Below are 13,074 nucleotides of genomic sequence, written 5' to 3' on the forward strand. Positions count from 1 at the left end.
TAGAAGCCTTCCCTGCCTGCAGGCTCCTTTCCCTCACACTTTGGGCACCCTGAAGGGCAGAAGCTGGTATTTAACCGCTGGCTGTGCTCCTGTCTCTGGCTGAGCCCAGGACACTGAGCTGAAACACTGGGGTGTGGGTGAGAGGATGAAAATAAGGGAAAAGCTTCTGAATTGCCAGCATCACAATTCCCTGGATGAGATGGACCTGCTGAGCCAGGATATTAAATATTTTAGAGGCTGAAAATATGAGAGACACGTTTTTAAATGACTCACTTGAGCACCCATCACTTGCAGTTGGTGGGAGAAGGGAGAGACATTCTTGCTCTTCCTGAAAGGAATTTGGAGCCAGGTGGGGGTTGGGGTCTGCTTCCAGGGAACAAGGGACAGGACGAGAGGAAGTGGCTCCAAATTGTGCCAGGGGAGGTTTAGATTGGGTTTTAGAGAAAATTCCTTCACTGAAAGCACCGTCAGGCATTAGAACAGGCTGACCAGGGCAGTGGTGGAGTCACCACCCTTGGAGGGATTTAAATGCTGTGAGGTTGTGGCACTTGGGGACATGGATTAGCAGTGGCCTTGGCAGTGCTGTGGGAACGTTTGGACTCAATGATCTTAGACACCTTTTCCCATCTCAACAATTCCGTAAGTGTGATTTCAAGGCTGCAAACTCTGTGTGCCATAAACACCCCCTGCAGCCCCAAACATGCAAAAGCGGTTCTTCCCTTTGGATCATGAGATTGATTAACTTGGAGAACCAACTCCACGTGGTAACACCTCGGGGGGCAGAAGCACAAATACATTGTTTTAATGAAGTTTTTTTCCCTCATGCCCCAGAGCTGCGGGATAAACTGCAAGCACAGTGGAAATCTGTGATGAATTCCTGCAAGCTGGCTATGCAGGGAGATGCTCACTCCCTTTATCCAGGAGTGCCCGAGGGGTTTGTGAGCTGGTGGCTGTTCCTTTCTCTTTCACAAAGTGCAGGTGTATTTATTTGCATCTTTAAATACCCCATAGGTGCTGGAGAAGAGAGGGCAAAGCCTGAACCCCCTCCCTGGCAGGAGGCAGCACTTGCACAAGCTTCAGATGCTGGACTTGACCCGCAAGCGACGAGAGGTAACGTCAGGATGGATTTGGGGAGGGGATGGGGGTGTCTCTCCTATGGACCAGGGGGCCTCAGACCTCTTGCTGGGAAGGTGAAAGGAAGCTTTCCCTGTGTCTAAGGCAGAGGGCTGGTGGGGAGCATCCCCAGGGCCCCTGTGATCAGCAATTCCCTGTGATTTTTCCAACGCTTTGCCCTCATTTGGCCATGACTCATGGAGAAACCAAAACTCCCTGTCCCAGTCATGTTCTGTCATGTACCCAGTCTGGCAAATTCCATTTGCTTGGGTTAAACTACTTGACTGTGCAATTATTTCCAGGGCCAACCCCCCTAATGCTGGGCCACGTCGAGCCATTAAAATGTGTTTGCTCCTCTGCTGCTTGTGTTGACAACTCATTTTCAAACCCAGGCGGAGCTGAAGCGGAATCTCCACAGGGAGGTGAAAATCAATAAGCAAAAAACCAAGCAATTCAGCCCCAAGGATGTCCTTGGCACTCCCCACAGAGGCGACAGTGCCAGAAGCCGAGACCCCATCCCTGCTGAGCACAATCAGCATTTTCATGAAGACCACCCTGGTAAGTGGAATAATTTTCCAGGGCGATGTAAAACTCACCAGCCCTCCTAAATGTCACCAGAGAAGTTTCCCTATGGAAGATGCTTCCACTGCTCCATCTCCTGCAGTGATAAGATGCAGGTTCAGAAGGCTGGGGGGGAGAAGGCTGGGAGTTGTGTTTGTAGGACAAAGCATTGGAATGCTTCAGAGAGCTCTCTGGGGTAAGTATGACGCTCACTGAGGCTGATCACTTTTTAAGTTTAGGGTTTTTTCCCACTGTCCCTACAGAAGGGGGAAGCGAAGTGGATCTCAGCCACCACTTCATCCTGACCTGTCCAAGGCATGAGCCCTGTCCTGCTTTGCCTGCACATGACAACCTTTGGCACAGCCTGGGAATGTATCACCGAGGCCAGAAGTGCTCAAATCCGTGAAAAACTTGCCTGAAGGTGAACTTTCACCAGGAGGAAGGGGAACAAGCTTGGCTTCCTATTCCCTCGTGGTTCTTCACCTCAGCTCTCTTCCCCTTGGGAATAAAGCCAGTTGCCAGACTCTGTAACTTCACCAGATATAATCCTGAGTGTGTTGTACCCCACCCTGCCCCAGACATGGGGCCTAGTCTTGCAGGGAGCTCTCAGGATTTTCTTTGTCTGTAGCCATTTCCAGCTGAATTCCAGGTGACTGAGCAGCTCTGCAAAACCATGATATTTCACTTTTTTCTCTCCCCTAGGAAACACGTGGGGTGGAGGACTCTCCAGGCAGCCTGACAGGGCTGAACTCTCTCCAGACAGGAGTGGGAAGGTTGACCTGTGGTTCTGCATGGAGCCACGGGCAAGGGATCTGTTCTGGGACTCCTCCAGCACAGGGTCAGACGAGTGGGAGAGGGAAGAGAAGATTCCCTGCAAACCCACGCTTGTGCGAACCAAGACAGAGAGAGTTTCCCTCTTTGATGACTTCTTTGACAGGGATTTCTAGTGGCATGGCTTGGGCTGTGCCAAAGAAATGAGCCCCAGCTCCAGTGGGGCTGGAATCCTCCCAGGTGGATGGGCTGAGGCTGGAGACACAGTGCTGGCTGTACGTGGAATTCCTGCCAGCCTGAGCCAGTGGAAAGGACAGCTGGAAACGAGGAGCTCGCTGATGTGGGGTGGATAGTGACCCTCTGGGTTGTGTGGCTGAATCAAAATATCTGGGGAAAAATGCCTTGGGTGGAGCAACAGGGAAATGGGGGTTGAAAGAAGAGAAGGGGGCTGGCAAAAAAACCGCAAGCGAAAGCTGGGAAAAGTTCTGGGTTAACCCCAAATATTAAATTTCAACTGAAATGAAACATTTCACTTGCCTTTGAGTTACTCAATCTTCCTGTTTAACTTGGGGTTAACCTTTTCTAAACCACAAACCCCAGTTCAAAATGCAAGGTAAAATGATTTATTTAGAAAGCCTTTAAAATATTTATTTTGGCATTTCTAAAATTCCTTTTTTACTTTTGTGGCTATTTTAAAAAAATTTCCTCTCCTCCCCTGTCCTGGACACAAAAATATATGTACTTTCTTCAGTACTAACCTCCAGTTTTATATGCAATCTAAAAAATCTGGCTTTGGTTCACTTTTTTCCCTGTTCAAGTTTCAGTGCTGGGGAGTGAATGATGGAAATGGAGGGATTTCCATCTTTTCCTGCAGACACTCTCCCAGGGATGCTGGTCAAGGCTGCAGCACTCACCAGGAATTTGAACAAGCTGCTCTGTTGCAATCTGACATTTCCAAGTATATTGAAAAAGATGATTGTATGAAGGTGTCTGATCAATCAAAGAGATTCTTGCAGTTTCCATCTCACATAAACTCTATTTTTCATTAAATTCTCTCTTTTTCCTTATGGAATAACTTATTATCTGAGAGGGAACTTCACCCAATTCTCCTGTCTCCTATCTGGTTGTCCCCGTAGGTCCATAAAGGCCACCAAGTTTGTGGATTCAAAGCATTTGTATAAAAGGAGATTTCAGTTAAATATCACATGGTTATTTAATGTGGCAAACTGGATAAGTAGGGAACTGGTGAAACACAAAGGAGGGAGAGATTTCACCACCAGGCCTGGCCCTGGGGAACAGACAGGTCTGATCACCAGCATCAGTTTTGTTTCTGTTTGAAGCTGCAGAGCTGACAAATGGCATTAACTCGTCCTTGTGCCTCCTGCTTGTCTCCCTCCCTTCCCACTTGGTCTTTCTAGAACTACCAGGGGCCAAAACATCTTCAGATCAGCTCCTTGCTGCAGGGCAGGGACTCCAGGTGTAACAAATATTATCATCACAGCCACTTTGAGCTGGAAATCTTATCCTTTCATTTTTCAATCCAGGACACCCAGAATAACAAGATCTAGAGCCAGTTCTCAGTTACCCTGGACGAGCAGGGCTTGGACAGCTCAAGACAGATGAAGCTTGTGCTGCATCACTGTCTCAAACCTGTGCTCCCTCCCACAAAGCTGTTGTGATGTGTCCGTGCTGCACCCTCAGCTTCCTGATTTACACAGCCAGGAAAAGAGCAGGAGACACATTTTTACACTCATTTAGGGGAATGAGACACCCATGGCTGACTCACTTTCACAAGTATTTATCTTTATTGAAAATCCCAGGCAGAGCAGGAGCTGGAAATCTCAGTCAAAGCCCCAAATCGAGCTGGAGCCTCCAGCCCAGCTGCCCAGGACTGAGTTGTTCTGTCCTGATTTCACCTGCCTTTGACATCCCTAAATATATGGCCCATTACAGAATGTCTACACGCACTTTGGAGAAAGCCCACACACCGTGTGGGTTTTCACTAGAAAAACATGAAAACAAACCCCAGCACAGGGAAGGAAGAAGAAGAGGAATCATTTTAATGAGAAGGAGAGCTGTTCCTGGCTAATGAGTCCATGTCTGGAGTCTGTGTGTTTTAAAAATGCCCTGAGAACTTTGCTGATAAACACCATCATCCTGTGTGAGCTGGAAATATCGTGAGAGCTTTGAACTCAGTGTTGAGGGTGTGCTGAAAAGGTCAATGATTTAATGGGCTGGAACAATTAATCTGGCACTTGTCTATACACCTGTTCTCTTAATGATGTGACACATCTCCCTTCTGTGTTCCCATCTGTCAACAATTAAGCTATAATTGGTGGAAATGCAATTTATCTCAGATAGAGCTGATTAGTTTTCCAATAATCGTGTTGCCAGCCTTGGGGAAGAGTGCTGCCCACGGAGAAGTGCCTGTGGACCATTCGATCCATATCACAGACTGTGCAGAGAAGACTCTGAGCATTAATTTATCAATCTACAGTGTGCAAAATTTGCTCTTGCAGAAGCAATAAAATCAGCAAGCCTGTTCCCATTGCAGGGGGAATGGCTTCCCACTGCCAGAGGGCAGGGAGACATGGGATATTGGGAAGAATTCCTGACTCTGAGAGTAGTGAGGCCCTGGCACAGGTTGTCCAGAGAAGCTGTGGATGCCCCATCCCTGGAAGTGTTCCAGGCCAGGTTGGACAGGGCTTGGAGCAACCTGGGCTAGTGGAAGGTGTCCCTGGGAGGTGGAACTGGATGGTCTTTAGGGCCCTTTCCAACCCAAACTATTCTGTGAGTCTATGAAATCCTTCTGGTGCTCAAAATTGTTTGACTGTGCTGTTCTTGATTGTATTCATTCATCACAACCTGTAGAGAGGCAAGTGGCATCTCACCCTCTTCTCGTGTTTTCTAACATCCTTCCAGACACTGGAAATGAAAACATTTTCTTTGTTACTAAAGGTGAAACTTGGACTTTTCTACAAACTGCAGAAGATGGGGAAAAAAACCCCAACCAACCTTCCACAATGTGTGTTTTGCAACTCAGCAATGGAGACTTTAGGGAGATGTTTTCAGTTCCCAGTTCCAAATGCTGGAACCATTGGAAGGCTGAGCCATTACAAGCAGCTCTAGAGAGGACACAACTTGCCACTCACCGTATCTCAGCACACACAGCCTCAGCCACAGCCCACAGAATCCAGAGTCTGTGTTTGGCAGAGCCCCTCACCCTGACCCCCCTGTGCCTCCCTGGGATAAAAATGTGTCTCTGTGGCTGTCCCACACTACCCAAAGCTTTGGGGTAAGGCTGGACCCGTCCTGCAGGTTAGAGGTGTCTCCTCATAGGAGCTGTGCTGGGGCAGAAGCTGCTCAGCCCAGATTCAGCATCTTCAGAGAATTCACATTATCATTTTTCACCAAAACAGCAAAGAATGGAGATTTTATGCAGTTAATGGTGTGGGTATGGGTAACAGCAAATGGTACAGCCCAGAAGATGTAGGTCAGATAGATCCCTGCCCCAAAGGACATTGATCTCCCCAGGGAAATGGTTATGGGATGTTTTTGTCAGTACAAACATGGCCAGAGCAAGCCAAGTTCTTCCAGCTCACGATTAGTTGAACCAGATTTGCTGAAATGTTAAATCAGAATGATAATGCTCAGCCTGAAGTCAGCACCAGCCTGGCAAAATCATTAGCAATTAAATGTACACTTTATAAGAGGAAATGTCAACGAACTGTACTTCTGTATTTAAAAGAGCAGCTGGGGTTGCTGTAACACCTCTGTTACTGTTCCTGAGAAAAAACCAAAGATTTAATTACACTTAGCAAAGAGAGGTGTTAGGTAAATAAAGCTGAACAAAGCCACACTGTAACTGGATCTCACTGACTAGTCTGGATTAATGGGATCTTCTAACCTCCCTGGGCTCAGTCCCACCTGGTGCTCAGAGTGTTTGACCTCCTCAGGAATGCGAGTCTTCAGCATCATGTAACGTCCTCCTTCCCTGATGCACACAGGCATCCAAAGGCAGGAAAAACCCCACCATCTGAGCCACTGGGATACATCCAGCAACCTTATTAAACCCTTTATCTGCCCTGCCCCCCTGGAAGATGTGTGACAGGTGACTGGGATTGCTTCAATCTGCTTACACAAAGCTGCAGAGAAAAGCCCCCAAGAACAGCGACTTGAGCAGCTCCGTTTCAGGCTGTACATGAAGATTAAAGTCTTATCACCAGCTTGAAAAGATACCAAGCGTGGCAGGTCTTTGTTTGCCTCACCAGGTATCCTCAGACTGCTCTGCGATAGCACAGCCCCAAACCTGCTGTTTTCCCACGTCCTCACAGTTCCCAGCTTTCTTCAAATAATTCCTGAGTAAGGTCAAGCGATGGCACAAGGGTCCCCTGATGAAGTAAGAGGAAGGAGGCAGGTCCTGTTTCTCTCTGAGCCTCTTCACCTGCTCCTGACACTGGATTCTGAGATGCCTTTCCCTCCCAGAAGTGCTGGTGCAGGGATCTCTGTCCCAGTGGGAACACAATCCATCTCCACAGGGCTGCCCACAGATCCCTCCCGTTCTTGAAAGAGGTAGGAAAAACATTTATTTCTTGCTTAGCACAAGGGTTGTAGCTTTTTGCCACCTACTGACACGTTGTGGGAACAGCTCATCCAGCGAATTCCTGCAGGAAGGCTCAGACCTGTGCTGGCTCTAGCTGAGGGTACATCCAGCCCTGGCTGAGAGGGACACAAAAATAAAACCAGGAGTGAACAGGGCACTTGGTGCACTGCCAGGAGAGCAACACTTATCCCACAGAATCACAGAACATCCTGGGCTGGAAGGAACTCACAAACATCATCCAGTCCAACTCCTGGCTCCACACAGGACACCCTGACAATGCCACCCTGTGCCTGAGAGCGTGTCCCAAACCCTCCTGGAGCTGTCAGTCTGGTGCTGTTACCACTGCCCTGGGGAGCCTGTTCAGTGCCCAGCCACCCTCTCGGTGAAGAACTTTTTCCTAATATCCAACCAAACCCCCACACTGACACAGCTTCAGGTCCTTAGGCCCAATATTTGGTCGGTCCTTGCTGTAATTCCCTCTTTCTCTCAGCCTTTGAGCACCTCGTTTCATCATTCCAGAGAGGAGCAACATGGGAGAAATCATTCTTCTTGCTTGCAAAACCAAGCCTTGCTTCCTTCCCCTTCTATCTTGCCCCAGTTCACCTATTTTTTCCCCTTTCTCTCCCTCTAAATTCCCTTCCTGGCCAGGTTGGATGGGGCTTGGAGCAACCTGCTTTAGTGGCAGGTGTCCCTGCCCCTAGCAGAGGGCTGGAATTAAAGATGATCTTTAAGGTCCCTTCCAACCCAAACCATTCTGGGATTCTGTGATTCCGTGACAGGAGCCTTTCCAAAGTGTCCCCACAGGAGATATCTGTGTCAGTCCTGGGGAGCTGTAAATCTGGGGGATCCTCCATCTGTCCACAGCTTCTCCCTTTTTGCTCCATGCATTTTGTTCACTCCCATCAGTGCTGAAGCTCCCCCTCGGGGATGGGGCAGAGCAAACCCTGCTGTGTTGCTGATCCAGCCCCAAATTTCCCTGTTCCTCCTGACACACAGCTGATACCCACCCTGGCATTAACTGCTACTCCATGCAGCCATGATTTAACATCCAAAATTATTCATTTTTCTTGATTAAAATGTTAAATAACCACTGTTCTGTGAGAAAAGAGGAGCAAAAAGGAACAGTTTTGCAGTCACCCCTTGCAGATACACACTTCAAATTAAATACTGGGCAGGTGTCTCTCACTGGTGGCCACTTGATTCCAGTTCTAAACAGCACCCAAAACAACCAGCACGGCTTAGGACTCCCACAAATTCAGGCTGAGCTTAAAAGCCAGGCATTACTTCTACTTAACACACAAACCACCTCCTTCGGTTTAGCCAAGTTGACCTAAAAATACAGCTTTTTACCACACAAAGATGCCTTTGAGAGTTGCTGGAGCTGATTTTTTTTTTCCAGTGTTCCTCTCAGAAAAAACCTTCTGAAGCTTCATTTGGTTATGCTGCACTACACAGGGACTGTGAGGCCATTGCTGCTGCCCTGGGATAGGGATTGATAAAATAAGACAATTTGCTGCAAAATGTGTCTGTAGGTCTTTGCAAAATATATTTTAGAAATTCTGCTTTTCCCTAAGAATCTCCCACTCTTAAGAACCAAATAAACAGAAAGCCACTGAGCTTAAGAGCAGGGTTGGGGTTTTTCTTTTGGGTTGAGATTTTTCTCTGGTTTTCATTTATTGAAATCCCACTTTTCAGCCACAACAAGTTATTGCTGCTATTTTGGTAAAGATGACTTGTAACAATGATCTGGCAAGATATTACTAAAGGTAATCCAAAAACGTGGCAGAAATGTGGCAAAGTACCATGCTAAAGCTAGAGCAGGAAAAAAGGGGAAAAAAAAAAAAAAAAAAGAGAAGGCTTCCTCTCTGCAGCAACCCTTGCTTTCAACTTCTATTTTGAATTTTCTCATTCCCAAGGATCTCCAGATTCACTTCGTGGTTGCAAGCAGAAGTGGCCAAAAAGAAAAAAAAAAAAATCTTCTTGCAGACCCTAAATTTATTTTTGCTGAAGGATTACCTGTGAAACCAAACCACCTGTCCTTCTTTTGGGGCCAAGGATGAGGAGCTGGGCACAGCCCACTGCTGCTCTCGGTTTGATATCCAGCCCCGTTTATTTTTTTCCTCCTCCATCCCATCTTTCAAAAGAAGATGATACTTTAATTAATGACCCACAGGGATCTCGTGCAGCTCAGTTGATGCTGGGAAATTTGCTTTGAAGGCAGCCAGCCTTGCACAGGTTCTGAGGATGAGGGGCTTCTCCCTTTTCCCCCTCCACACGATGCTCTCGGTCCTAGGAGCTGGCTCTGACCTCCCCACAGCAGGGACTGGTCCTGTGCCAGCATTTGCAGCATCTCCCACCACAGCACCAAATCTGGCACTCCCACTGAGGTCTAATATCACAGAATCATGGAATCATTTAGGTTGGAAAAGCCCTCCAAGGTCCAGCCATTCCCCAGCACTGCCAAGGCCACCACTGGCCCATGTCCCCAGTTGCCACATGAACATGGCTTTGAAATCCCTCCAGGGAAGGGGACTCCACCACTGCCCTGGGCAGCTGTGCCAGGGCTTGATGACCCTTTTGGTGAAGAAATTTCCCCTAATATCCTCCTAATAAACCTCCCCTGGTGCAGCTTGAGGTGATTTCCTCTTGTTCTGTCACTTGTTCCCTGGGAGAAGAAACCACCCCCAGCCTGGCTAAGCCTCCTTTATATCCAGGGGTGGCTTCAGGCATCTGCAAAATAATAATCTCCAAGAGAAAGAGTAAAATGTGGTGGGGAGTTAAAGTCCTGGTCCTGCTGGTGCTGGAGTCCTGGACACCTGAATGGGACAAAAATTAGGATATATGGGGCTGGAGTCAGTGCCAGCTTTTGCCTTGCCAGCTGATGTTCCAACTTATTTTCCCAGCTCTGCCCTGTTTTCTTCTTTTCTTCCATCACATGGCAAGAGCCCCTGTCTGAGATCCCAATCTCTGATGTTTAAAACTTGAGGTTTTCCTCCCTCTCAGCTAACTGACAGGAAGAATTCAGGAGTGAACCCACAGCTGGGCTAAAGCACCTCCTGGAACCTAAAGGGACTCCAAGAGAGTTAGAGGGGAACTTTTGGCAAGGATCTGGAGGGACAGGACAAGGAGTAATGGCTTTAAATTGACATAGGGCAGGTTTAGATGGGATATTTGGAAGAAATTCTTCCGTGTGAGGGAGGTGAGACCCTGGCACAGGTTGCCCAGAGAAGCTGTGGCTGCCCCATCCCTGGAATCTTCTCCTACCATGGGAACATAGATACTAAGCTGCACATAATACAAGGTTAGCCCTAATTTTTTCCTCTTTGGCTGCAATGTACTGATGAGTTTTCTGATCCAGGTGTTCAAATTCAGGAGTTCAGTCTTCATCTGTCTAAGAAGGAAAAAAATAATTACAAAACACTAAAAGGATTTTAAAAACCTCAACAAAAATCCAGAGAAATATCTGTCTGAGTTGGAATAGAGCAGCTGCAGAGAGGGAAAGGCTTTTCTTTCTCGGCAAGAAAAGTCATGTAAGTGGTTATGATGTGGAAATAGTTAAAATGAGTGAGTTCTTCCCCCTTCATTTCCCAGCTTTTGAGTACTCAGATTCTGTACCTGATGCTCTAGTTAAGCACAGTGAGACCTGGCTTTGTGCTTACACTGGGAATTGGAGAGGGGCACTGAGATCTGGAGCAGGGAGTGAATCTGTGATAAGAAAAACCTCCACAGAAAATCACTGCTCTTAGCCCAGCTGTGTCCAGGTTCAGGAAAATAACACCTGCCTGTGGCCACTCTTCCTATTTGCTCTATAGAATGAAGCCACTGGAGCCCCCCTGCTCTGGAGCCAGGCTGGGAGAGCTGGGGGTGTTCACCTGGAGAAGGCTCCAGGGAGAGCTCAGAGCCCCTTGCAGGGCCTAAAGGGGCTCCAGGAGAGCTGGAGAGGGACTTAGGACAAGGGCATGGAATGACAGAACAACAGGGAGTGGCTTCAAATTGACAAAGGACAGGGCTGGATGGGATATTGGGAAGGAATTCTTCCCTGTGAAGCCCTGGCACAGGGTGCCCAGAGAAGCTGTGGCTGCCCCATCCCTGGCAGTGTTCCAGGCCAAGTTGGACAGGGCTTGGAGCAACCTGGGATAGTGGAAGGCGTCCCTGCCCATGGCAGGGGGTGGAATGAGATGATCTTTAATGTCCCTTCCAACCCAAACCATTCTCTGGTCCTTTGCCTTTGGGGTCAGGGGACTGACGGTCACTAAGGGCTGGTTTTGAAAGTGGGGTTCTTCTGCAATGAAGGTTTCGCAAAATCTGTGAGGGCATCATAAAATTTGGCTCAATGTACCAAAGCCCTTCTCATCAGACAGCTTCTGTCAGGAGAGAAATAATGAAATGCTTTTAGGGCAACGTTTTCCCCGAAGCCTCTTCCCTTGCGTGTCAGATTTTGCCAGCCATGTGCGGATTCCCCACAGCGATGAGTCAGGTGTAGAGTCGAGCTTTCCCCTGCTGGCCCTCGGGGCTTCCTGTCCTGCAGGGCCGCCTCCAGCCACCCCCAGGTCCCAGGCCCATGGCTATCATCTTCCATCCCTTCCCTAATGGCCTGCTTTGATGTCCAGGTGTAACAGGATTCAGCGGTGCTGATTTCACTGATTAACATGCAAATCACGCCCGGAGACTGGATGCTTCCTGCAGTTAATCATCCGCTTGGCACATTTCAAAGAGCCCAAGAAAGATTATTTAAAAAAAAAAAAAAAAAAGACAAAGAAATAGACAGAAAAACAAAGCAAACAACCGCCCCCAAAGATGTGAACAACATCAGCTCAGGTTTTCTGCTGATGATTTTCCTCACAGCACAGAAAGCACCACCACCTTCCCACCATCAGGAGAAGAAAGGTATTACTTTGGTGACCAAATAAATGCACACCAAGCCCCTGACCTTGATGACATGTCCCTGCTTTTAGAGGACAGGCAGTAACCCAACACCTGGAGAAGCAGCACATTGCCCACACAATTAAAGCCTGTTAACATGAAACCTTTCATCCCAGATGGAGATCTGGGGTTAAATGTGCTGGGAGATCAGGAGAGCAGAGCCTGGTTTGAGAGAACAGTGTGGGGTTTCTTCCCACCCCCTGAGGTGACGTTATCAGCCCTGACCAGGTTCCCAACCTGCCACACCTTTTGCTGCAGTGATACTTTTCCTAAAGGTTTATGGATTGTAGCCTCTTGGTCCTTTACAGCCAAGGGATCTCTCCCCACAGTGTTTTTTCTGAAAAGTTTATGGGCTTGGGCTCAATTCCAGGAGGGAGCTGATGAGGTAAAGCTGTGGCCATGGTGAAGGCTCTGAGGGATCCCTGAGCATCCATCTCCCTGATGTCCTCCAGAGTGGACACAGCTGGCTCAGAAGGATGCAGCCCACACCTCCTACCTCCAGAAGAAAGGGCTTTCGCACAAATTTTCATTGTTTGTTCCCCTCTCAGTGCCTGGCCAGAAACAGACAATAACCCCAAAAGAGTTCTTAGGTCAGAAAAAGCTTAACTGAAAGGAAACAACGGAGTTTCCAAATGGAAAAGTAGGATTTATCGTTTCAGGTTTCCCGGGTAAAGCTTAAGCTTGTTTACCAAGACGGATTTGGCAGATGTGATTAATTCCCTGCTCTTAAACATGACAACATTTATCTGCCTGCTTACACCATCCCAGTGGAGGCTCAGCTCTCTGCTAAGCAGCCCTGGATGAGAAGGAGGTGATCCTTCCCTGGCCATGTGCATGTCAGGGATGAGGTGGACACAGAAGTTGGGAGCAGCTTCTGGAGAAGTCCCACTGCCTTCCTGCTCCCCCGGGAGAGCCCTCGCTGCCACACCATGCTGGAGGAAGAAAGGTTAATCAGAGGGGGCTGGAAAGCCAGAGGCTGAAGGGCAGGTGATTGTGTTCCTGGAGGAGATGGACACAAGAGCAGGGGTCAGTCTGGGTTATTTTATAACTGAGTTAGAAGCTGCTCCATGGGGGCACACACAGGGAGGGGGGCCAGCGCTGCC

The 13,074-nt window shown here is 48.2% G+C and overlaps 1 protein-coding gene across 1 annotated transcript in view; it reads left to right on the forward strand.

Annotated features, from left to right (window-relative positions):
- CUNH14orf105 (chromosome unknown C14orf105 homolog) overlaps positions 1 to 2,970 on the forward strand; it is a 9,582-nt gene extending 6,612 nt beyond the window's left edge. Inside the window, 3 exon segments of the mRNA XM_008637294.2 lie at positions 979 to 1,110; positions 1,506 to 1,671; positions 2,377 to 2,970. Of these exon segments, the coding sequence (XP_008635516.1) occupies positions 979 to 1,110; positions 1,506 to 1,671; positions 2,377 to 2,621 (543 nt within the window). The 3' untranslated portion in view covers positions 2,622 to 2,970.
- The last annotated feature ends 10,104 nt before the right edge of the window (positions 2,971 to 13,074 follow it).

This window comes from Corvus brachyrhynchos, unplaced genomic scaffold (assembly GCF_000691975.1).
Source record: "Corvus brachyrhynchos isolate BGI_N302 unplaced genomic scaffold, ASM69197v1 scaffold245, whole genome shotgun sequence".
NCBI classification, from domain to species: Eukaryota; Metazoa; Chordata; class Aves; order Passeriformes; family Corvidae; genus Corvus; species Corvus brachyrhynchos.